Raw genomic sequence first — 26,271 nt, forward strand, 5'->3', positions numbered from 1 at the left:
GAGAGGGGGTCTGCCTCCCGGACCCACACTGGGAGCTGGTTCCACAGGAGAGGAGCCTGATAGCTGAAGGCTCTGCCCCCCATTCTACTCTTACTAACTCTGGGAACCACAAGTTGACCTGCATTTAGAGAGCGAAGTGTCCTATTGGGAAAATAGGGAACTATGAGCTCTCCAAGGTACGATGGTGCCTGACCATTAATGGCTTTGTAGGTGAGGAGGAGCATTTTAAATTCTATCCTGGAGTTTACAGGGAGCCAATGCAGAGAGGCTAACACAGGAGAGACGTGATCTCGTTTCCTCGTTCCTGTCAGTAGTCGTGCTGCCGCATTCTGGATCAATTGGAGGCTTTTTACTGAATTTTTGGGACATCCTGACAATAAAGAGTTACAGTAGTCCAGTCTTGAGGTAACAAATGCATGAACTAGTTTTTCAGCATCCTGTAGACATAGAATGGGTCTGATTTTAGCAATATTGCGCAGGTGGAAGAAGGCTGTCCTAGAGACTTGCTTTATATGTGAAGAGGCAACAAGAAGCTGAAGGTTTTTCCCAGGTCTCAGTAGAAATCAGACCAGGAACGTGATTATTGGACATTCACCAGGCATGGTTTTAATGTTGCTCTGTGCCTGCTGGATGTATTGATAGAGGCAAAAGTTTGTTAACACGTTAGAAACTTAATAAAGTTCATGTTGTGTGTCTGTGAGCTGGTTGTGGAGTTATTTTGCCCTCTGGTGGATAAAAATTGATTAACACACAAAGACTGTAGATAGATATGGACACAGCCTCCGTGACATCACCCAGAGGTTTCTGAACAGCAGTTTTGAAGCTCAGAGTGGGCTGCTCTGCCGTCGTCACCTTGGCAGTGCCTGACTCCGCCTACCTCCCAGCTAACTGCAAAATGGAAACAAGTGGGGGCGTGTGTGGAGCCGACACTCTGATGCAGCAGTTCAATAACTGCTGCAAGCAAACGCTCCCGCATTGTTAGCACAGCTGGGCGACTTGCCCGAAGCCTAACCCAAGGCTAATACATTTGCTGGCTAATTAGGATTGTCTTGTTTTGCACCTAACAGCACTGCTAATTTTGTTGTCCATTTGTATGTATAATGACAATAAAAGCATTCTGTTCTATTCTATTCTATTCTGTTCTATTACAAGCTAGGTATGGTGAGTGCAGACACCGACACCTGCTAATTGGTGCAAACGTTTAGAATTCGATTCACCTCAAAAACCAGGAGCGACCTCACCATCAATTATGCATAACTTTAAGCCTTAATAAAATGTAAACACTGAGTTATATAAAAATTATTAGCTCTAGAGACCAAAACCGTTTTTTGTACAAGGCTGTTAACATGTTTATTTCTACTGTAAAGTCTGACATTTTAACATGAGAAGCGATGGGGACGGACTCACTGTTGGAGCCAGACTCCAGTGGTCATTAGAGGAACTGCAGTTCGAAGCACTTCAGTGTCGGCTTCATTTTTCAACCCTGGAGGTCGCTACTCGTTAACCCCACATCGTACACAGGATTAAGGTCTTGATACTTTACTTGAGTTTTTCTTTTTTGAAGAAATTCCATGAATTCAGAGGGAAACACTTTACGTCTCACTAGACTTGTTTATGGGCCCAAAATGTTGGACCAGCTCCAACAGGGATCTGAGGAAAACCCGTTCCTGAACCTGAGGTGTATGAATTCAGTTTCTAATGTGAAAACTTGATCCGAACAGAAGTGGACAGACAGAGAACATCAGCACTGGCAGCAGCGTTATACCTTGAAAAACCTCAGTTGTTGAGAAAATAGCTCAACAACTATCAGATTAAATTCCTATGAAATTTACAACAGATATTCAAGGTCCCTCTACTGATCCCCTGATTTAACCTTTAAAGCCACCAATATCTCAAAGTTTAAATTTGTCCAATAACTTGGTTTATGAACTAATATCTGAACATAAAAGCCTGACTAACTAATTTATTTTCATTATTGATGCATGAAGGTGATAATTTAGCACTGAAAGGAAACGCTCTTCACAATGAGGTCTTTTACTTTTTCTATTACTTTTGTTTTTACTTTTTACTTGGTAGGTCTACATACTGAAATAAATACATTAATTTTATGCAGGACTGTCAATGATAAATGAGATTATCAGTGAAGAGAATAACAGTGCTTTGGATAATGGTTCTCAGTGTTTTTCCATCACTGCAGTCTGGTTTATTCCCTTCAGACACCATCATGTGCACACAGTAGAGATGGAGAGGAAAGCATACAGTTAATGGTCATAAAACTAAAGTCATGTTTTATTTCATTGTTACCTACCAGTCACTTCTCTCCTCTGCACTTTTTTCTTTAATGCCAGCAGCCTGAAATGTAAAACACAAGCTCATAAATCACCAGTGTTTGTGTGCTGAGGTGAGCCCCAGTCCTCTGCAGAGTACCGGAGTGTGTCGGGCATTTGCAGCTCAGGGGTGGGAACAGAGAGGTAACCATGGTGCAGAGAGAGCAAACAGGAAGCCGGGAAGCACCTCAGACACGCAACAAGAAACAGGATCCACTTGGTCACAGAGAAGTAAAACGGGAATGTGTAAGAAATGTAAATGTAAGTAAAGGATCATTGTACAGACAGAAACTGTAGCTACTGCTCAGCTGCGTGACTGGCCCTGCTCCCGCTCTGGAAACCTGATAAACATCACCTGCATCATGGCTCAGAAAAACACGTCTGGTACAAATACAGCCCCCCGACTTGTTGTCAAGATCATAGGCAGCAAACAAGTGAAGCAGTTTATTGAGGATCCACAGGAGTGAGTATAATGACGAGGCTGCAGAGGCTCTTTGTAACAGCTGCTGTGAAAAGTGAAACAAAAATTAAGTTTCTTCCTATTATTATTAATTTCTGTGATTATGGGTTGTGACTGTTGACTGAGGCTGTATGACGAACTGACTGAACTTTCATTTAAAGACTAAACCTCATGATCACAAAGTGTGTCAACCAGTTAAGTATTAATGTGATCAATGGCGTCATTAATCACTGCTTTTATTTTGTCATCTTCCTGTGTTTTGGATCAATCACTTTTTTATTCACTACAACAGACACTGAGGTTTATATGAGCTCAACACGCTGCAACTTAAGAAAACACACAGAAAACATCTTCATCAGTCTGACAACACACGCTGCAAATACTCACAACACAACCAACTAAAATGGTGGCCCAGAAAGGTCAAGTGAGCAGCGGTCTGTCTATACTATTACTATACCAATAAATATGAAAAAGTATGATAAAAGTACACAAATTTGAAAATATAAACATACTGAAAAACACCATTTTTGACAATCACAAAGCAAAAATAATCAGTTATGCAGCAATTATGTTTCACTTACTTCTCAAACTGCTTCAGAAACCTTTCCAGGCAACAGTCACTCGACCCTGATGTGTTTTTGCTGAGCAGAGACACACGGGACACGTCAGGGAGAGAGGAAGAACATCCTCCTGTTGCAGCTGCAGATGATCCAGATGTGATGGCGTCCAGGTCTGACAGACAGCTGCACCACAGAGCGGACTCTGCACTCTGGGCTGTGATCAACCAGGTGAAGCTTGCGTCAGAGTTTACTGATGTTTAGTAATAATAACTAATAGCCACTTTCAAAACACGGCTATAAAGTGCAGGTAGAAAGTACAGTATCAAAGGACAATTTCCAGTTTTTCTATTTTAAATTACTTTCTACTTCTACTCCACTACATTAACTTGTTATTTTGCAGATTCAGAAATCAAAATACAACCAACTAAGAAATTTGATTTATTATTAAAGGTTAAAATAAGACTTAAAATAAGTTTACCCACAGTAAATGCATAGAGGAACTGCAGTTCGAAGCACTTCATAGTTAATGCATAAATAATTATAATCCAATAATATATATTATTTATTTCAAACTGAATATTTTGGTACTTTGTGCGTTGATGCTGATTTCTGTAATTTTACTTTAGTCTTTACTTCACTTTAATTTCTTCACTGTGCTTTTCTGACTTTACTTAAAGACCTGAGTTCTCTCTGTCCGACCTCTGCAGCCCTGTGCTCCGGGCCTTCACCTGACTGATGGTGACTCTTCCTCCTCAGGTTCCTGACAGGGTGTGTGTGACGGCGCCCTCCGGTGACCGCTCCAGGTCCTACATCCACCCAAACACACGTCAGCAGGTTGTCCCCCGCAGATCAGCTGAACTTCTGGAGCCAACAGAGCAGGTTCTTCTGTGAAATCTAACCTTAAAAAGACAGTTTTCTGTGATACACACTGAAAATGAATGAACGAATGGCTCACAACATGTAGGAATAATTGGAAAACACTTACCTTCTGGAGGTCACACAACAAGTAGAGCTGTGAACTTCAAAGCTAAACTCCTGTAATTAAGACGAAAAACTCAGAATTTAAGATACATGTTGATTATTGTTTTACTAGATAAAGGAGAATTAAGAACAACATACACTTATTATAACTCAGACTCCCTTAACCTTTACATTTAATCTCCCAGATTTTCGTTTATTTAAAGGTTTGAGGCCCAGGCAACTAAAATAAACCTTAAATCTAGTTATTAAACCTCTCCGATTCTTCTCTTCATCATATGCAAAATTTAGCTTTTCAGGTATAAAATAAAGTGGTTTTTTTCCTAATGACTGCAAAGCAAAATGTGCGCAAATGACCTCACACTTCACTGGCCCGTCTGTGCTGCAACATTGATCCACATCCCAGATTCACAGTGTCGCCGCTGGAGAAACACTCACGTTTCTCTGGTCTACGCCATTACCGACAGCTGTTCCTGGTCTCTCTCTCTTCTCTCCCCTCTCCTCCCCCTCCCCCTCTTTCTATCTTCCCCTAAACCCAACCGGTCGAGGCAGACGGCCGCCCACCCTGAGCCCGGTTCTGTTGGAGGTTTCTTCCTGTTAAAAGGGAGTTTTTCCTCCCCCCTGTCGCCAAGCGCTTGCTCGTTGTGGGAACTGTTGGGTTTTTCTCTGTAACAAAGTAAGGTCTTGACCTTACCCTGTAAAGTGCCTTGAGATAATGTATATTATGATTTGGCGCTATACAAATAAAATTGAATTGAATTGAATTGAATTTTCACAGAGAGATGAGTCCGAGCACAGAGATGAGTCCGAGCTGTCCTCGGCTGTCAGAGAGGAGCTGTGTGATTGGCAGCTCTCCTCTCTGGGGTCAGCAGAGGACGAGGTGGCAGCTCTTGACGCCTCCTGCAGTGGGACAGTGGATCGGTCTGAGATCACTCACCTGTTCCTGAAAAACAACGTCCCACTGACGTTACCAACATTTTCTCTGCTCCTCCAAATCTTTTCTGATAAAAATGATCCAGCCCAGGTAAGAAAGCAACAGCAGCGTCCACCTGCACAAAAAAAGCAGTAAATCACATGTAAAAGTCTGTGGGAGAGAAATCTGGGCTGGATAAGTTCAGATCCTCCAACACACAAATTGTCAACTCAATTAAAACTAGAAACTAGAAGTGTTCTGAGCTCAATGTATGGAAGCCCTGAAAGGTAAGTGACATTTCTTTTCCTATGTTTTTTTTTCCATCTGTGAAAACAGATATCAGAAAAAAAATCACTTGCCTCTGAGGGTTTGTTTTCACAGATTAAAAAAAATGTCTTTCAGGGCAAGTATCAAAGTGATGCAAGTTTTATTGCAAAATGATCTGATCAGAAACACTATGTACCAGTCTGGGCTCCATACACGCCCCACCTCTTTGTCCTACACTGCATTACTATGAAAACAGCATTTTATTGCTTATTATACTGAATTTATATATTGTCAACATACTTTATAACAATATATCACCCAGTAAAGGTTTTTAAAATGTGAATCAGTAAAGTAACTACACCAGTGAAATAAATGGACGAGAGAAAAGTACAAAACATCTCTGAAATCTGGTGAAGAAGTCGACATAAAAATTTAATTATTGTACTCAAGGGAAGGAAAGGGAAGGAAAGGGAAGGAAAGAGAAAAGGGAGGAGTTAGAAAACAAAACAAGAGGAAGAGATAAGAGAGAAAAAAGGAGGGGAGGAAACGAGAGGAGGAGAGGAGTCAGACCAATCTGCTCGTGATGACCCCTGAGGTTTATAATTTTCTGGGGATATTTCGTTTTTACTTAAGGTAAAGAAGGGTATTCACACAGCAGCGCCGCTGTGGTCAGAGTATGGTGTAAGTTTAACAAATCCTAAAAGAAACAATACAATCCAACAGTTAAACATGTCAGAACCATGTTAGCTCGTCAGCATATTCACAGTGAGCATCAAACTTAATTCTTCACCGCTCAACTCCACTTACTCACTTTTCCTTGAGGTTTCAACCGCGTCTCACATCCAAAAGTTAACCTGCGTGTTTCCAGCCTCGTGCACATGAATCCACCAAAGGCGGCTGATCATTTATTCTCACAGCAGCTCAGTGTGTCTCAGAGGTTTTACATCATTTCATTAAGTGGATCTTTGTGTGGTACGTGCCATTTATGATGCTTTTGGTTTTCATGTATTCACTTCGTGCTGTTGTTAGATTTATTACAGAAACCTCCTTCAGTTCATCAGAGCCTCTGCGTTCCCTGAGGACCGCCGCAGCGGCAGCCAGGTACAGCCACAGCTTCCAGGTGCATGATGGCCACACATTAAATCTGCTCTGTGCAAATGAAGCGAAGCTGCAGCTTGTTCTCCTTCCTCCTCTCTGCAGCTTCAGTGCAGCTGATGGACGAGGCTCATTCACGCCGAGACTCCATGAGGCGAGAAACCAGAGCCAGAGTCATGTGACCACAGCTCTGCAACCGCTCAGAGGCCAAGAACTCATTTTAATGTTGTTGTGATAGAAACTGTTGTGTATGAGTGACAAGATATGTCTACATATATTGGTTGTGAATATTTGCAGTACATGTTGTCAAATTGATGTTTTCTGAATTTGTTTGTGTTTGAATATTTACGTGTTTTCTTAAGTTAAAGTGTGTTGAGCTCTCCCCTCATCTCTCTCTAAATCCCCTGATATCCACAGTGTGTCCCCTTCTGTTCTGTTTGTGAGGTCAGCTGGTTTGTTAAGTTACTTTGTTCTCGTAGCCTGAGTTTGGCTCTGCTCATGTGACCTCCTGTATGGGCTCAGAACTTTACTGCCTGTTTTTGTAAATTAATTTTTCTCATTTGAGGTAAATAAAACTCTTATTTTCAAAATCCATCAGTGACTCTTCAGCTCGGTCCGTCACAGTCTGACTGATGGTTTAATCTGATGCACTGTAAGGTCCTGGTTCCTACTGAAACTGTCACACTATTGGATAGAAATCATCAGGATCAGTATTTAAACCCACATGACACAACAAACTTTGTTTGCTTTTTTCTTTATTTTTTTGTAGCTTTTTTTTTTATGTTTAAGATTTTTTCCCTTTTTTCTTGCTATCCCTGCGTTTGGCACTACATACTTAGGGTGACATGTTAGATTGTTTTTTAAAACAAACGTCTATTCAAAGCCTTCATCTTGTGGCAAGCAAAGTATGAATACAGCTAATAAAAATAAAGGTTTACATTTTTCCTCCTTACTTTACACATAAAATAAAAACAGTTTTTTGGACCCCCTCAAAAATGGGGGTATTAAAATATTTGACATTTGTATCACAAATCAATGTAATGAGACAAAAAATAAAACATAAAAACTGTACAAAAATGATAAAATTCATTTTAAAAATTCCTGCGATCAAATGATGCAAAGAGTACATAATTCTGCTTTGTTATGTTACTGACCATAAACCTAATTAAAAGTAGATACAAGTTCACTTCTTCTGTTGGATGAAATTCAGGTTGACTTGGTGCCGGACATGAGGGACCAGTGGGAAGTTCGGATTCGGGTGCACCACAGAACCTGATGGAAGAGAGAACCACAACAAAAAGTCAAGTCAGTATAAATGTAGAACTGGTGTTGATCATTTTATCAGCAGGAATAAAAACCTGCGTCCTGTCTGACCTTGGGCCATGAAGGGTTTGCTGGGCTGGTAGCCTCCGTTGCCCTGCTGGATGAAGTTCTGGGGCATCCTGTAGGGCCAGGATGGAGACAGGGTGTACTGGGGCGTTTTATTGTGCTCCCATAACCGCGAGCCTTGGCTCACACCTACAAACTGGGCCGGGTGGTGTCCGGACTCTGCAGACACAAGATCAAAACACACTCAGTGACTCCCGAACCAGACAAAGTTAAATAAAAACCCATTAATAAAACTTCAGTAATACTGTAGTTTGTGTAAAGCAAACAGTTCCTGTTCACCAGTGAATCATCACGATCACCATCAACAACTGCAGCTTATCTCATTTAACCCTTTACTGTCAACTTAATACCTGAATTCAGCTTAAACTTCTGCCTTCATCATCACATTCAATACTTCATGAGGAATATTGTTTTCTCTCTGTCACGACTCCCAGGACTTGTTTTGTTGTCTTATATGTGACTGTTGTAAATCATTGATGTGTGTTCTTATTTGTGTTGCGGTTTTGTTCAGGTCTGTAAGTTAAAAGAGTCTTGAGAGACTGTCTGGGGAAATAAAAACTATGAAATACGACAGATAAAATGTGAAAAAATGAATGAACGTAAAATGTTCTCACTCAGAAAGTGGCCTTGGTGTTAAGTTGCTCTTTAAAAAGGTACAGCTACAGGCAGATCTCACACACACACACACACACACACACACACACACACACACACACACACACGGTGCCACCACACTTCACCCAGTGAATACCTGACTTGACCACAGTGCCATTGAGTGACCCAGGTTGTGCCATGTGGTTGTGCCAGTGTCCTTCCCGTCCTGGCCCACCGATGCCCAGCTGCCTCCCCGCCGGCTGGGCGAAGATGATGCTGGGGTCGTTCAGGTTCATCGGGCTTGCGCTGCCCCCTGAGCCTGTGGGACTTCCGTTCCCTGATGGCGAACGCAGGGTGAATTTCAGGCCGGGTGGGGAGGGGGCGGTGGGAGAGGATGTGGTGAGCACCGGTCCGTGGATGGGCCAGGAGGTGGAAGGGATGTGGACTGGGTGATGGGGCTGCCCCTGGGACTGGTGTGACTGGTGGGAGGGAAGAAGCCCCAGTGCGGTGAGCGTCCCTGGGTGGTACTGGCCTGGAAGGGACGCAGGGAAGCTAAAGAGAGACAGGGGGACCTGGGGGTGGGCAGGCTTTGGGGGACCAGCAGAACTGGTCTTACTGTGGGAGGGCTGAGGGGAGCTGGAGGACTGGGAGGAACTCTGAGGGACAGCGGAGGGCTGGGGGGAGTAGGGCGGAGTCTGTCGACTATCCGACTGTCAAAACGAAGAAAGAAATGGACACAAGTCAAACTTTTATTTACTGCTCACTAATTATCCATCTACATTCACTTCCACTGTTTATAGATAGAGGCAGAAACCTCTACAGATTTACATCAGAACATATTTTTATAGTTTTTTGGGAACTTGTGTGACCCCTCCCCCCAGTGTCAGTGCTGTACTCACACATTCAGAGGGCTGCCTGGTCCTTCCAGGACAGTCTCCAGCTGCCTGAGGAATGGGGATGGACTGGGAACTCACAATACTTCGTACCATGTGAGGAGCTGGAAGAAGAAGAAGAAGTCGAATGAGTGGTTTGATTTTTATTGTTGTGTTTTATAAGTGAACAGTTAATCTTAGTTTACAAGCCCCTCTGAACTGGGATACCTGGTGCTCCGGTGGTCCTCTGTTTGAGGTGGCGGTAGTCGGGACAGTCCCTGCGTACGTGACCCATGTCCCCGCACTGGAAACAACGCCTGTCCTTCGGCTCCCGCTCCTCCTCTTTTATGTCCTCATCTTTGTCGTTTTCCTTCTTCTTCATCCTGGTACAAAGAAGAAAAAGTTCAGGGCACGACACGAAGGGAGGAACAAATCTGATACGTTCAGTACAAACGACTGTGGTCGAGGTTCTTTTTAATAAATATACTGTCATGTCACATTATGGGACATTATGATGTCACTGTTGCCATGACAGCCATATGCTCAACTTCACGACAACTACATAAAACCGATTTGCTCCCTAGTATATTTGATGTATAAAGCAGCAGAACAGAGATGCTGAATGAACTGTTCACATATATTTAAATACACTTAAAAAGAAGTTATATGAATTTATAACATATTTATTACTTTCTCTTAGTTTTTCTGAACAGGTGAGAGAAATATTTTGGAGAGAGAACAACCTGCGTCTCTTTGGACAGTCCTTCATGTAATGTCCGATCTTCCCACAGATCCTGCAGCACCTGTCGTTGGGCGCCAACTCGCCGTCTGTCAAAACCTTTGAGTCAAAGAAGTAGTCCTGCAGCAGAGCACAGCAGAGTCACATTACAGATTCCTCAGGACAAGGAGCAGAGAACATTTAATCACATTTTGTGTAAGTGGGGGGGGTCAAGAATGACGTACCACTTCAGTGCCGGGGGCGGGGTAGAAAGGCGTTCCAAACAGCTTCCTGCCATTTATAAAAGCCTTCATGATAAAGTTTGTCACTGGAGGAGGAGAAAGACGCAGCATGAGGGACTTTTTCACATTTATGAAACCCCAAGAAATTTTTTTTTTTGAAGAATAACAAGGCTTGAATGAACTTGAAAATCTTAAATATTCATGATATAATGAAATCACAATGTTTTGCCTGTGACAATGATAGTAAACCATATATGATGTATATGATGGTGCCAATCATCTGTTTTACATCACGACATCTGTGAAAATAAAATAAAAAACCTGCTGCTAAAAAAGAGTAAGAACTCTGTAAGTTTCACAGACATGTGAGAGCTGTGCACAGTGTCAGCCTTCAAAACCCACAGTCACATGAACACCTGCTACATGTCTGCAGGTGAGGAAGAGGCTCTGATCCTCTCTTCTGATTGGCTGACTGACCTGTTGATACTAGAGCCCCAGAGAGAAGCCTGAGAGAGGAGATGTAAAACTACACTGAGATGGTTTTTGGTTCTTAAAACCACAAATTTATCTTCTTCTTCAAAAAATTAAAAATAAAAAAACGAAAAATGAAAAATATGGGACCTTTTTTTTTTAATTATCCGCATGATTCCCTCAGCAATTTTAAAAAGGATTTTGGTTAGATTTTTGGTTATCAATAACTCGTTGGACTAAAACACTTACTTTTGCGAGAAACTCCAGCACCAAGATTATGATTCAAATCAAAGGGATCTGTGGAGAAGAGCAGATGAATGAGTTTAGACAGAAGACCCTGAACACAACGTCAGAGAAGCAGCTATAAGCAGATCCACGTGTGCACCTTCAATTGCGATGCATTTGCTGGTCCACTGTTTCTCAAAGGTGGTGAGGCGCTTCCTTTGGCGGATGCTGATGACGTGCTCTTTGAAGTCAAACTCTTCAGTGTAAAAGCGCAGGAGGCCCAACCACAGCTCTCCAACCGACTCTGTGTTCGGCTGCAGCTCTGAGAGACGCCGACGCTGTGAGGACACAAGAAAACACACTTAACCTCTGAAAGGTACGATGCAATGCAAAATTGTCCCAAACTTCAGGAGACAAATGTGTGGAAATTTTAGTTTTTGTAAAGTCATGATGTTTAAACTCACCAGATCCTCAAGGTCATCAAAAAAGAAAGCATTCCAGCCGTCAACCATCCGCTGGGGAACAGTCTTCCCATCAAAGATCTAAAGAAAGAGTTATTATACAAAGCGTTTATGTAAGTAAAGCTTATTTCTTCTGAATCTAAATGGTGATATGGTGATTGCTCAGTGACTGGTACCTCCTGCAGGACAGGAATCACTGGCGGCTGCCTCTGCTGCAGGAAGTAAAGCACCATCAGGATGTAAGCGTAAGATGAGAGGCTTCCTCTGGATGCGTCCCCAATGTCGCAGCGCTGTGAGCGCAGAGGCGGGTTAGTTAGGTTTATTTGCACAAATAAATGAAACTACATATACATCACATGGCCTCTGTATTTGCTGGTATGAAGAAACTGATTTATAATAAACATCCACGAGGTCCAGCTGTTACTAAGATTAAAAAATATAATGAGTTTTAATGGTGTGGACCCATAAAATAAATCACCAGTCTGAAACTGTGTAATAATTAATAATATCTTAGTAAGTACATTAATGAGATTGGATTACACCAGTTATTCACATTATCAGTGTTTTTTTAAGTCAGAATGGTGCAGTTATTGGACAAACAAACAACAAACTAACATTTAATGAACCAGCTTTCACACACCTTTGCAAAGACCTTCATTGTGTATCCAAGGAACTGCACACGTGGATCCAGGGCTGCATACGTAGCCAGCATTCTGGTGTTGTGTTGAGCCTGCACAGATCATCCGTCCACATTAACTCATTATACATGCGGCACTTTCAACAAATAAAATGCATTTCATTGAAGGCACATTCTGCTCTGAGTGAATGCTTCACTCACCAGGGTGTTATAAAGGCTGATATCTCCCTCCAAACCACTCTGTCTGTGCTCAAACTTCACTATAGGCACTTTAGCTGTGGTAATAGGCAAGATGTTTCTCAAACCTGTGATGTTGGGAAAAAGAGGAGATCATAACAATCAGATTCAGCTCTTGACACATACAAGTATCACAGTGTTCTCATTAGTAAGATGTTAACTCACCTGTGTGTTTCTTCAGCACTTTTGCAAGGCCTTCGATGATCTCTTTGCAGTTCAGCTTCTGTTCAGACAGATCAAAAGTTGTAACAGTGAAAGAATGCAGGGGTCACATCTTTAATCCCACTGAGGAAAGGTGAGTTGTGTCACATGGTGTGCAAGTTTGTGCGATTAGTCCGTTTGTACCTCTGCCGTCTCATGACCCTCCAGAGTCATGCAGATGTCCAGGTCACTGTCGCGGAAGCCGAACCCGTTTTTGGAGGAACCAAACAGGCAGAGCTGAGCTTTATCTGAGGGTTCAGACACAGGAGGAAACTCTTATTTTTGATCGACTTTACTTTACTGTACTCTCATGGTGTTCAGGTTCTGTTGATGAAACTCAACCGCCGATGCAGATGGTTCACAATAGAAGAAGACATATCTTGTCATCTGCCGAAAAGCTTTTAATTTGATATGTTCTGAGGAAGCATTAACCATAAACAGCAACAAGAGCAAATAAACACAGGAAGGCTCTCCACTGCAATATGTGAAGTCATTTCAGATGACATTAGAAAAAAAGACATATCTCTTCAGTGTTGCCACATATATAAACAACAACTACAAATGTGTTGTTGTCTTTCATTGTTTATGCTTAGTTCTCACCGTTGTACTCCTTCCTTATGAACCTCTCCAGGCCGGCGAGGATCTGCTCCCTCTTCTGCTGCTCAATGATCGTAGGTGACAGTTCATCTGCCAACAGCAGAGCAGAAGTTCAGTCACACAGAGCAATTAGTTTAATCAATATAACATTTATCTGCAACTGTTTAGGATGGAGGATTACTCGTTTGAGTCCATTTTCAAGTAACAATGCCAAATATTTAATGATTCTAGGTTCAGAAATGTGACACTTTGCTGCTTTCGTTGGTTTTTATTGGTCTCAGTTATAGTCAGTTGAATACTGGCCAAGCAAAACATGACACTGATGATGTCGATTAATGAATGGTCTGATCCTGAAAATAATCAGCAGATCAATCAGTAATGAAAATAAAATTTAGTTGCAGCTACAATTACTTGATTATACTGATCCACTGATACAGAGCAGGTTTACTACTGAGAGTAAACCTACAAAATGCTGTTTATCATATTATAATTAGGAGTAAAAGTAATGCAGATTACATTAAAAAAAATTTTTTTTTCATGCCACCTGCTTTTCGTTTGCAATACACAAAAGTAGATGAGATCAAATTGACTAATTTAAATATCAATTAATTTTGTTTCATATTTGTTTGTGAATATTTATGTTTTACTCAGATTCTTTCTAAAGAGAAAGTGAAGTGAGAGAAAAGTCAGAACCTCAGTGTTGACTACGTACAGTAGCACAATTTACAGAGCCCGTCCAGGATGTCTCTGAAGCGGTCGTTCATCGGAGGCAAAGGCTTCAGCTCAATCTTCTTAAAGTCCTCGGGACACTCGTCCTTCAGGTGACCATCTCGTTTGCAGATGCTGCACACAACAGTTGGAGGCTGGAAAGAAAAAAAGGAAATTTATTAAATGACCAATTAGACATGACACCTTTACCAACACTGACTGTGTCTCAATTTAGGGGCCTCATCCTTCAGAGGCTGCTTTTCAAGACCAACTGTGTCACAGCAGCGCCACAAGGCCGTCACGTATCAATGGCTCCTTCTAATGCGTCCGTCATTTCCTGACCAACAAAACATTCAATGGGATGATCCTTCACAATCTGACCTGTCTCCAATATTCAATGCATACCACTGATGAATCACTTTACAAAAACAGAATATGACTGACTCCACAAACAAAACAGCGAACGAGGATAAAGGGGAAGTCAGAGGAAGATCACGTCTACGTGAACTGAATTGAGAGACAGTTTATTAAGTGCAAGACAACTGCATAAATAAAAAATCCAAAATGTTCTAACTATTCGGCACTTGTTGGAGAACATAACTGTGTGGGGCAGTGTCCCCATGTTATGTAGACTGGCTCTGTAACAATAACTGAAGCTAATGTATCGTGATAATTCACTGCTCGAAAACTGGACGTTGTCATCATGTTCGTCTCACCTAAGTAACATAAAGTCACGTCTACACTGCAGCTAGAGAAGTGGAAAAGCTCCACAACCTGATTCTGCCACTAACTTCAACATACACACAAAAATATTTATGAAGAGTGAGTGGTGTTCAACGTCATTACCTTCCCACCAGTGAAAATCATCTTATCAAACACATAGTGCAGATCCTCTGATGAAATGGGCTCCTCTAAAACACTGTTGTCCTCCTCATCTTCCTCCTCCTCCTCCTCCCCCTCCTTGTCACTGTCCAGCAGGCCGTTGGGGGAGAGGGAAGCTTTGTTGTCCTCACTGAGAACCATGTCCATGAGGCTGGCATCTAAAGTCCTCTCATCCTTCTTTCTGGACGGATCTGAACCATCTTCGTCATCGCTGTCAGGCTCCTCGTCCTCCTTCAACCCCTGGTCCCGCCCGCTCTGAGCGCTTGCACTTTTCCCGTCGTCGTCTTCTTCCTCGTTGACAAATGCAGCCTCCTTCTTCTCAACACCTTCCAATTTAGCACTTTGCTTGCCCGCCTTCTTGCTTCTCTGGCGGCGCCCAGTGCCCTTTCTCTGGGGGCACGCAAAGTATTTGTAAGCTGTGCGGAAACGCTCCTGGATGTACTCAAACACCATTTGGCTGTTCAAGCTTCGTGCAACATTCCTCTTCAAGGCAAAAGGATCTAAAAACAAAGAGAGGAAAAAGGCACAGAGTGAATTTCAGGTAAATCTCAACAGCTGGAAGATGAGATTTCCAACATAGAGGTCTCTCACCTTCAATAGCGAGCCGGCGACGAGGCCAGTTCTTCACTTCCCTGGAGAGGAGGACCTTCAAGCGGATGCTGATGATGTATTCTTCAAGGGCAAACTCCAGTGTGTAGAAACGTAAGAGCTCCAACCACAACTGGCCCAGCGTCGCACCTTTCCCCAGGTCCAAGGTTAAGCGGGTCTTTAAGGGAGAGTAACAGGGGTAGTTAAAAGCAGGAGACAAAGCCAGAAAAGACAAATGATATGATTTTGCGCCGTAGTGTGACTCACCAAGCCTTCTGAATAATGACCATCATCAGGTTTATTCTGCTCATGTCGGGATCTGCCTTCTCCTCTGGCCTCGTTCCGGTTCTCCCCTCGTCCCTCTGTTGAGCTTGGAGGTCTGTGCTCCCATCGGACAAACGTGTCCAACGCGATTCCAGTCAGATGATATTCATCCACGCGTTTCACGTCGAAGCCTTCAATCTGAAAGAGGAAAAGGAAGTCAAAGCTAACAGAGAGGAGAACTAGCAGTATGCAAAAATATGTAATTTTTTATAAATATTTTTGGTTTGGAAAATAAGTTTTTACACTTGACAAATCAAATGATTTCCTCATAAATAAAAAGGGCAAAATATAAGATTTATAATATATGAAAATAGAAAAAAATTACTGAATATTTGCTTAAGTAAGTTATTATCAAAACAATTTTCATGGTGTATTTTGCTGCAGAAAATCAAAAGGCCATTAAGGTGAAAACTGAATTCAACTTGAATTACCACAGTTATCACTTTTGCATCATTACTCAAAGCATAAACACGACTACATACATACATAACTCTGCTTGTTTTCACCTGAATACATGCACATCAACAAGCTGGATAACAATAGAGCCTGCTTCTGGTGGAAGAATTTCTGCAGTGTGTTCATTGCAAGTATTCAGACCCCTTTACTTTTTTAACATTTTGTTATGTTGCAGCCTCAATGTCCCACTGTGACAAAGCAAAAACTAAATTTTATGTTTGCAAATGTATTAAAAAAGGAAAAAAAGATGCACTAACTGTGCCCTCCAAATAAATACAGGTAAAGCCTTTAAAAGGGGAAAAGTCATGTCTATCTGTTAAATAAATCTTCTAGAAATGAGGACGTCATCCCCTGAATGAGGATACAACTTCATTTTGAATAAAAACTCTTCACTGCAGATGTGGTTCAGTGCCACGCTGCCAGGACTAGGTGTGTGTCAGTAAATGTGGCATCCCACATCTGGTTTTACCAGCACAACAAGCAGCTATGTCACTCAACGGGTATTTGTCACGACACCTGACTTGCTGCCACCTTCTTGGCTCCAGGGGCTGTTTTTCAGAAAGTACAAACAATCTAATTCAGTAAAGCTTTGTTCACTTTAAATGTCACATCAATCTTCAACCTGTGCTCACATCTGTCATCATCTCCGGGCACAAAAAGCCTGGAGGTCTGAAAAAACACAACATTCACCTCATAGAGAAACAAGAATTACCACCTCATGATCGTTTCCTCTGACAACCAGTCAAAGGAAATATAGTCACAATGTCTCCTTCCTGAGTTACAGCGCTGAATAATGGCCAGAAGGAACAGTGAAGTTAACCTTTGACCTTTTGGATATAAAAGGTCATCACTTCGTTTTATCCTTATAGACATAGTGAGTTATGGCCAAAAACATGTTTGTAAGGTCAAAGGTCACTTTGACCAACAAATTCTCATCAGTTCATCCTTGAGTCTAAGTGAATGTTTCTGCAAGATTTAATGAAATTCCTTCCATGCATTCGTGATATATCAAATTCACAGGAACAGGATATCACCATGTCTTTGACCTTTGGCCCTTGACCTTTGAACACCAAAATCTAAATCAGCTCATCCTTGAGTCCAAATGGACATTTACAACAATTTCAAAGGAATCCCTTGAGGAGTTCCTGAGATATGGTGTTCATCAGGCCAAAATTGTGTTTTGTGAGGGCACAGTGACCTTTAACCCCCAAAATCTAAATCATCTTTGAGTCCGAATTAATGTTTGAGGCAAAACCTCCCCTCAAGGTGTTACTGAGATATCATGTCTACAAGGATGGAACGGGCAGAGGGACAGACAACAGGAAAACCTACAACCTCCTTCTCTGACTGTCGCCGGTGCAGAGGCATAAAAACTAGAGAAGAAAATGTTGCCACCTATACTTTTGTAAGTTGTATATCTTAATTAAATTGGTCATTTCATATCTTCATATAACTATGAATATGAATTTTTCATCTTAAAGAAATGAACGATTTGTAGCAGCATCAAATCAGTTCCCTCATTAATATGAAAATAGCTAAAGTGCTAAAAAACAATAATAATAATAATTTGCCTGCTCACAATGAGACAGAAAGGTTTAGCCTGCACATTACAGCAGGCTGCAACACTGACACCATTAATTGTATTTTCGGAGACATGTTTTGGATTTCAATCTATTTCCCCTGCTTCATATCAAGAGACCAAATATTAAAAAACTGTTCTTTTCATTTACATTTTAAAGTCTGGGTAATACACCACAGATAATGGGGAGCAGGCAGGATGGCACAAAAAATAAAATGAAATGAGAATTTGATGCATTTTATTAACATAATAATAACTCATTCACAAGGAAATTTCATTAAATATGAATAATTAAAGTATACTGCCAGAAACAAGATAAGACAAATGAGCAAATCTTGTTGTAGGAGAGACATGAGCAGTTTTCTGTGTGTCAGGGCTCAGGAAACTGGATCTAACAGCCTCCTGACTTTTATGTGAAGCCATTTCAATGATAAAGTGCAACCCATGAACCAGAACACCTCTGGTTTGCATCCAGTCGGGACCTTTGTTACATGTCATCCCCCGTCTTTCCCTCTCATTTCCTGTCATCTCCCTACTGTCAGCCTGCCCCAGTGGAAAAGACTAAGACCTGAAGGAGGAAACTCTTCACCCACCCAGCGGCCCAGGTAGACGGAGAGGATGGGCTCTTTCCTCTGCTGCAGGAAGAAAATGACCATCAGGGCGAAGGAGTACGAGGGGATTCCTCCTTCAGCCTGGCAGTCAATGTGACACAGCTGCGAACACAAACACACAAGGAAAAAAAGCTCACATCACTCATTATAGTCAAAAGACTGAGACCGTTATATAGAAATAAATAATTGATTCTTTGTTTTTGGTTTTGGATACATAGTGACATCATGTGTTTGTACAGAAATAAAGGTGCTTTATCTAAAAAGAGAAACCTTGGTAAAAAGAAAATTAAAAAGAATATGCAAGCAGCTTTAAAATCGGATATGTCAAACATCATTGTGTAATTTTTAGACTGTGTTTGAAGCTCTTCAGCGTTTCTTCTTTCAGCTGAGATGTGAGTCAGTTGCAGTCTTACCCTTGCCCAGTAGCGGAAAGCCAGCACCAGGGGCACCAATCTGGGCTCCAGTTTAGCCAGGGCTGCCAGGTGATTGGTGGTGAGACAAGCGACATCATTCCCTGCGCTCACTTTACACATCAGGCTGCTGCACAGGCACAGAGGTGAGGAAAGACAGCGATAAAATGTTGAATGAAAATCTAAACAGAACCCGAATCTAAAAATACTTCAAAATATAAGAACCACATTCTCTAAACTATTACTGGAGTAAGACTCCCTTTCTTGCATGACAAATAATTTAAACATCAATGAGTAAACTGACAAAAATATACACACAGAGAGATGAAACTGGGCATTGATGCAACTCTCACCTGCTAACGTCCCGACAGAACACAGCAGGAACTTTGGCATGAAAATCTGACTCAACCTCAGAAAATTCAGCTGAAGAAGAAGAGACAGTAAAGTAAATCAATCTGAAGAAAGTTGCAAAAAATTAATTGCAGGAATTTTACATGAAGGCGGAGCCACACAAGGCAGCATCACCTATCTAGACCTTGTGGTCCTTAAAGTGATAGTGCTGGTTACTTGATGTGGGTTTGTGTGAGGTACTTTTTCCTACACCCAAGTGCATCTACGCTTAAATCCGTCTGATTCAATCAGCTGATTTTTTTCAGGCTTCCGGCTTTATTACAGTCGTAGTGAGACAGAGACGGGAAAATTGGGGGGAAAGAAAGAGAGGATGACCCGCAGCAAAGGACTCAAACCCGGGTCACTGCAGGAAGGACTAAGCTCAAAAGGCACGCGCCCCACCAGATGAGCCACCGGAAAACAAGGACACAGACAGGCTATCTTTCTTAACTTGTTTCTCACACAGCCTCCACCTGGGATTAGCTTTTATTTACTCCCAAATCGTAACAGGCTTTTATTAGATTCAAGTTTTTATGTCTAACTCCCTCTGTTTGACATGTAGAATCAGTCTTAGTGCAAAGCCTTTTCGATGACTTCTCTCTCTCCTGTTCTGTCTGCCTGATGTGTCACAAGTGTACTTCTTCCTCTGCTTCCTTTAGTAATAATGATACATGTAATAAAAGTTGTTTATTTGCCGTATAGTGGAGGCGAGGCGCGTATTGGAAGTGCTCCTCCACTTTCCTGCAGGTCCTGCCTTTAACAACCTGGTACATGGCTGGTACACAGTCCAAGTTTATACCCAGTCCGTTTGAAAATAAAGTCTCTAAATTTAGCGACAATGTGCCAAGTTAGCAACACCACAGACTGTGAACACCCCCCTAATAGAACCTGATTGCACCAGAAACTCACGTTCAGCTGACTAATGGTGGAAATATCAACACCTTGTCAGTGAGTAGGTCAGGGGCATTCAAGTTTATAGGGCTGGCCGAGCTGTTGCAGCAACGCCAAAAATCCAGACCAACCAGAACAGTAGGTTTATGCAGCTAATAACAATGAATCATGTCTCAACTCCAGGAAGATTTTAATTAAGCAAAACTTACAGCTGTTCTTGAGAATTTCCAGCACTTTGATCAAGACTTCGGGTTGTGTCATCTGAACAGACAAAAGGTAACAAGAGCAAGTGAAATATCAACTATAGTTGTGTAGTATTAGAGGAAATAAATCCCTGCTTTGTGAAACAGCAGAGGCAGACTCACTGAGGAAGGGTAGGTGACATCGATGTTGATATCACTTGTCTTGAAGGCAAATCGGGTGAGACATGAACCATAGAGACGGAGAGAACAAGCTGGAAGAACAAAGAAAAGATACTTGATGATACAGTATATACAAAAGACAGAACAAAACTGAAGAAATCTGGAAACTGAGGATGAACAAGGTCCAATTTCAGTTAAGACTTGAAATTCAAATGTTTGTCAAGGCATTTCCTCCGTTATACTACTCGCTGAAGGAAACATAACCCAGGCTGAATGACATCCCAGCACACAACCTGAGAGGTGCCTCTTTATGATCTCCTCCATCCTGACAACCACGGCCTTGCGAACTTCAAAGTCCTCCTCTGAGATCCCGTGCTGCCCGGCTGTTTCTCGGACGGCTGCATCCACGGCCTGCAGCTGGGCGGCGGAGGGGGGTGGGAGGGCGCGCAGCTCATTCTCCTCCTGTTTCTCCTGATACACAAGAAGCAGAATATGTAAAATCCTAAATTACTTACTATAAGTCCTGGGATGGATTTCACAAAGTTAAACTTCCCGTACCATTATGTTCTTCTTGTGTCTCTTCTCCTTGATGTGTTTGTGTGCTCCTTGGATGTTCTCAATGTGCACAGAACAGAGCTTGCATAAGTATTGATAGTTTGGGTACTCGGGGGACTGCTGTGGAAACAAAGAGGGAGGAAAAAGCAATCAGTTTATGCATGTTCTCTCACAGTTTTTGGATTTTGTCCTGCGCCTGATCATAATCACAGCCATTAGATCCACCTGCTCATGCTAGGTGGAGATAAAAATAAACAAAACACTGACGACTGTGTGGGGCACAGAAATGACATGGTGTAAAAAGGGTAAGGATTCCATTATTATTCTTATTTATCCAAAAAAAAAAGTAAAACTCAATTTATTTTTCACTTCACACAAAACAGCTGCACAAGAACCATGGCTCCATAAACTACAGTCTGGTTTGGGTCGGTACAAAAAGACGTATTGAAGATGACACTTCCCTGCTTCATATGCAAATAAACAGGCATGTGTTGCTGTTTTTAACCAATCCGACAGATGGGTTGGTTGTCAAGGTGTTTGTGTGTGTGTGAAAGACAGAAAGAGAGAGAGAGAGGGAGAAAGAGGAAGGGAGGCACGGAGGGGTTGGGTGAATCATGGCGTTGTGCAATGATCTAATGAAATAAGATTTTATCCATCTGAAATAGTTAAATATTTTTGGTTCATTATGAAACTGTGTTGAGACTAATTAGACAGTGGCAGAGGACGTCAGAGGAGGAGGCAGTCCTTAAATGTGGTCAGGACGCATTTGTGTTCACTCTGCTAAAAGAACGTGGCCCAGACAGCGAATGTGGTCTGAAACCGCATCTCAAATGACTCCTGGGCGCGTTCACACCTTGTAGTTGCACTTGTGATCGGATCAGCTGGTCTGAACAGGGCCTCACAGTTGTCTGACAGACAACTGCAAACAACCACCCCCTCTCATATATTTACTAGACATCAGGCCTGGTGGGACTGTTCCCTTACTTTCAGCAGTCGGTGGATGTAATCTCTGTAGAGGCGCTCCTCTGCCTGTCGGAGGCCCAGCTGTTGCTCTGTCAGGGGTCCTTCATCCACAGTGGACTTGCCCTCTATGGCCTCTACAACAGACTGATGCATCAGTGCTGCAGCTTTCACCCCTACAAACAGCAAAGACAAAGGAGTGAGTCAGAGATACATTTGGTGACGAAGACAGACTCATCTCAGGAGAAACATCTTGTGAACACACCATGGGACTTTTCCTTTGCTTGAGTCACAGCGGAGCTCTTGGCCTGCTCTGCGAGGCCTCTCTCAGGTGTACCAGGCACTACAGGAGAGTTGGTCTCTCTGTTTGCTAAGGGGCTGCTGTCTGCAGAAAGGGATGACCTGAAGTCAGGAGCCTGTGTCGCCAGCTGCTGCTTTGAGCTTGCCACTTTGCTTTTGCCTCTCTCCCCAGAACTTGTTCTTCCAGTCAGTCTTGTCAGCCTGGAAGGCCGTCCTCTCCTCTTGTCCTGTGGGGCGTCTGCGGAAGTCCTGCCTTGCCCACGGCTCCCCTGGCCGCCTATATTGTGGTCATCTTTTGCAGCGGTGAGGTTGTCCTTGCTGCGGGCTGCAAACTTAGTACCTTCTCTCTGCGCAGGAGCCTCTTTACTTGACTTCTCGCTGGACAAAGCTTTGGCTCCTCTGGGCTGAGAATGTCTGACTGATTTTACTGGACTTATGGACTCATCCATCCCTCCTGTCCTGCTGCTGTTGTCCCTGGTGGAGTCAACACCACGCTGAGGATCACCAGGGAGGCAGGCCCCCTAAAATCTAGGTTTAAAAAACAGAAAAAAAATCATCGCTATCAGTCTGAGTAGCAAGACTACACTACAAAAATCACTGTGTTGCCTATTGTCTTGTTTTCCCAATTCAGGTGAAGATTACTAACCAAATGTAAATGGAAACTTACTGTGTATGTAACTTACTAGAGCTTATGTAAATGAAGTAAGATTCCTCTTTCCTCGGAAATTGAGACCCAAAATTATTCAACAGAAGAGGAAGAAGGGGAAACAGTCGAGACACAGGCCTTACACTACAGCTATTACAGTCAGCTTCAGTGGTATAAGTTCTGATTGTTGTTTTACTTTTAATTTCACACAGGGAATTGCTGTAATTTCTTAATTTATTGTTAAAATGAAAAAAAGATACTTTCCTCAAACAGTAGTGACTTAAAAAAAAATGTTCACTTAAATGGTGTGGTAAAAATTAAGAAGTGTCGGTGTTGATGGTTTTTTAATAAATTCTCGGTGGAAGCGTTAAGTGTGAGTTTTTAAACAAATACTAAGAATTCTTGACTTGAGGTTAATTGATGGTTATCTCACACCTCAACCTGCAACGCCCTTCTGCCAGGTCTCCCTTCACACACAGTGAAACCCTTACAAAGGATCCCCAGTGGGTCTGCACCCATCTACTTGAACTCAGTCACACAGCCTTATGCGCCTGCTCGGTCACTGCGGTCCTCCAAGCAATATCATCTAACATCACCATCCCTGCACACAGACAGTCTCAGTCCAGACTGTTCTGATGTGTGGTTCCCTGGTGGTGGAACAAGCTACCCAACGCTAACAGAGCAGGGGCGTCCCTCTCTATCTTCACTCATCTCTTCAGAGAGCGTGCCCTCTCCTGACACCTCTAACACCCTAACATGTCTAACTAGCACTTACTATGCACTTAGTCTTATCAAACAGATTTACTACTTAGTATTTACTTCAAGGCCTCCTTCTGCACTGGAGCTTGAGTGTTGTTTGTCAAATGAGTAAATGAACATGTAAATAATGTTCATGTGCTCAGACTCAGAAGAGTTTCGGGTCCTCAACTACAGAAACTAATGTCGCTGTGCTTAGTTTTTGGTACAGTGAGCAGCACAGAGTCTGGATTTATGGGGCTCTACCAGGAACATATCTTTGAATCATATAAACTATGCAGCAGAAGGAAAGTCTATTAATACATTTATCCAAAACCTAACAGGAAGCCAGTTCAGGGAATTGAGAACAAGAATGAAATGAGACCTTTTCTTTGTTCCTGTTAAAACACTCATTAAACTGTAATAGTTTTAAAAGGCTGACCTGTGAACAGCACAAAGTCTATATAGTACATTTTATGACACTTCTTTGACCTTATTAGTAATTAAGAATAGAACTGAAAAAATTAACCAAATTAGCCAATGACAATAAACAAAGGCAACAGTTCTGATTAGTAATTAAATACTTGAGTCTTTAAGTCAAACAAAAATGCCAAACATTCTCCAGTTTTAGTTTCTCAAAAGTGAGAGCGCAGAGTACTCAGATCCTTTACTTTCATAAAAGTTTCAGTACACTTATTTAAAAATACTCTATCCAAGAAAAGTCCTGCAATTAAAATCCTACAGATGTGTTCCCAGGTAAATGTATCTAATATATCAAAAGTAAAAGTACTCTGTTTGCAGAAAGATGGCCCCTGTTAGTGATGTATTATTATTATTATGACATAATTAGATTGTTAATGCTGGTGCAGCCCCTCCACAGAGTCAAATCTGAGTGGTCCCGTGATGATTAATGGGAGAGCTGAGAAGAAAAACAATGTTCTGCTACACAAATTTGTATGAATTTTTTTGGTCTTTCTTTTTCCCCACACTTTTTTGGTGATTGGTGAGATTTGGCCTCGAAGTGTTTTTTGGAAATTCTTTTTGTTATTGTGTTTCTTAATGATCCATTCAAACAATGTGATGGTTTATTGGTCTTTTCCATCCAAGCCTTCTGAAAGACTCAATTTTAATCAAAAGGTAATGAGTTAAAATAGACAATACAGAACCAACTGAGGACCAGCAAAGTAAATCAAACCATAGGCATCAAATAAATAAATAATAAAAATACAGAACAGACAAACAAACCAATACAGATAATTAAAACCAAAAAGTTGGGATGTACCTGCATGATACTCGAATCACTTTATAAAATGGTTTTATGTGAAAAACAAAATTTTAAAAACAATTATATTGTATTGACATACAGCTGTGATGTGCATTATCCATCTTTCTCATATTTTCATTAATTTATCCTGTTGCAATCAAACAGTAGTTCTTTCCATCCTAAAGCTTTCATAAATAATGTCAGTCTAATCAATGTCACGTCTAATCTTCCACTGCAGGCGTTTGTGGGTTTTCGTTGAACAATCATGTGAATGAAACCATTACAGAAGTCTAAAGGGAAACCAGACTTATCTGACGGGCCAAAACGATCGGGAGCCACAGACTGAAACCTTAACAATGCTTTGTTTTTTACCTGATCATTATATGCAAGTCTTAACCTGGCAAGTAACTCTATTTATTTCAGATAAATGCAGTGGAGTAAAAAGTCTCACTTCTTCCCTCCTGAATGTGGTGGAGTGGAAGTAGAAAACAGCATAACACAGGAATACTTGAGTGAAAGTATCTAAACAATGTACTTGAGTAAATGTACTTGGTTTCTTTCCTTTACTGTTCAACACAAACACAACTCACATGAACAGAGCCTGGTGTTGTGTCGGGGTCTGGTTCGGGGTTAATTTTGGGTTTAATGCTGGATTCAGGTTCACCTCAGACTGTTGGGGCTGATAAAGTGTGATTCAGGTGAGAGGGGAAATAGAAACTGAAGAGCGGGGGGGGGGGGGGGCTTCGACACAACACCGGGACTTAACGTTAGCTCAACTTCCTAAACAGAAACGAAAGCACACAGATGTTATCGACTAAGAGAAATGCTCACCATTAAAACCAAAAAGGCGTTTCCTGTGTTATAGGAAGTATTCACGCCGACTTCCAAGGGACTCTCCGCTCCGCTCAGCCGACTTTGCCGTTAGCCCTCTCCGGGAGCTAAGTGTCGTTAGCCGCTGTGCCCGGTCGTCCGGCTGAGCTAGCTAACGGGGAATAAATAATACTGGCACCCAGCTGCCACACCGCAGCAAGTCACTGAGAGCAGGAAAAACCACTTCGACCATAGCAACACACAAGAGCGCGTATTGACTTACTTTCGAGCTCTAAAGTAGATTTCGGATTATTGTTTAGCTGTCTCCATGGTTCTGCTCTGTGTAATGTTTTTCAGATCCCACGGCCCTGGTCAAAACAGCAGCCATTGACGCCATGTTAATACATTGCCCCGCTGCATTGTGGGAGTGCCAGTGATGATGAAGAGGGGCGTGCGGCGTGCTGCGTTCAGGCGCCGCTCGGAAAGTCTTCGGTGCAGATACAGCATTTCCGAATACGTCTCCTTTTTTCTTTCTTCAGTGTTTTCGTATTCAACA

At 42.1% G+C, this 26,271-nt stretch overlaps 2 protein-coding genes across 4 annotated transcripts; one reads left to right on the top strand and one right to left on the bottom strand.

The window, feature by feature from the left end:
• Positions 1-2,542: 2,542 nt before the first annotated feature.
• LOC139626242 (uncharacterized protein C1orf87) lies at positions 2,543-6,853 on the top strand. 2 transcript variants are annotated; one of them, XM_071486522.1, is made up of 6 exons: positions 2,543-2,790; positions 3,437-3,575; positions 4,104-4,226; positions 5,104-5,349; positions 6,535-6,606; positions 6,706-6,853. In XM_071486522.1, exons 1-6 carry the CDS (start codon positions 2,690-2,692, stop codon positions 6,718-6,720), a joined length of 696 nt encoding a protein of 231 aa, XP_071342623.1. In that variant the 5' UTR covers positions 2,543-2,689; the 3' UTR covers positions 6,721-6,853. The 2 variants fall into 2 exon arrangements, with proteins under 2 accessions (XP_071342623.1, XP_071342622.1); XM_071486521.1 differs by lacking the exon at positions 6,706-6,853 and having other exon boundaries at positions 6,535-6,663.
• A 485-nt stretch (positions 6,854-7,338) lies between these two features.
• Positions 7,339-26,138, bottom strand: tut4 (terminal uridylyl transferase 4). Of its 2 annotated transcripts, none has more exons than XM_071486520.1 (30): positions 25,999-26,138; positions 22,226-22,788; positions 21,985-22,136; positions 21,004-21,120; positions 20,739-20,916; positions 20,449-20,537; positions 20,293-20,344; positions 19,156-19,225; positions 18,806-18,932; positions 18,375-18,494; positions 15,690-15,884; positions 15,426-15,600; positions 14,799-15,334; positions 13,957-14,107; positions 13,248-13,334; positions 12,792-12,895; positions 12,612-12,669; positions 12,411-12,514; positions 12,213-12,302; positions 11,749-11,862; positions 11,576-11,653; positions 11,272-11,449; positions 11,136-11,183; positions 10,419-10,501; positions 10,199-10,314; positions 9,684-9,838; positions 9,483-9,580; positions 8,741-9,293; positions 7,975-8,148; positions 7,339-7,872 (listed from the first exon to the last, which is right to left on the bottom strand). In XM_071486520.1, exons 2-30 carry the CDS (start codon positions 22,707-22,709, stop codon positions 7,784-7,786), a joined length of 4,575 nt encoding a protein of 1,524 aa, XP_071342621.1. In that variant the 5' UTR covers positions 22,710-22,788; positions 25,999-26,138; the 3' UTR covers positions 7,339-7,783. The 2 variants fall into 2 exon arrangements, with proteins under 2 accessions (XP_071342621.1, XP_071342620.1); XM_071486519.1 differs by having other exon boundaries at positions 25,737-26,118.
• Positions 26,139-26,271: the final 133 nt, after the last annotated feature.

The sequence above is a fragment of the Trachinotus anak genome, unplaced genomic scaffold, assembly GCF_046630095.1.
Source record: "Trachinotus anak isolate AG129_WGS33_773 ecotype Australia unplaced genomic scaffold, CSIRO_AGI_Tana_v1 ptg000010l, whole genome shotgun sequence".
NCBI classification, from domain to species: domain Eukaryota; kingdom Metazoa; phylum Chordata; class Actinopteri; order Carangiformes; family Carangidae; genus Trachinotus; species Trachinotus anak.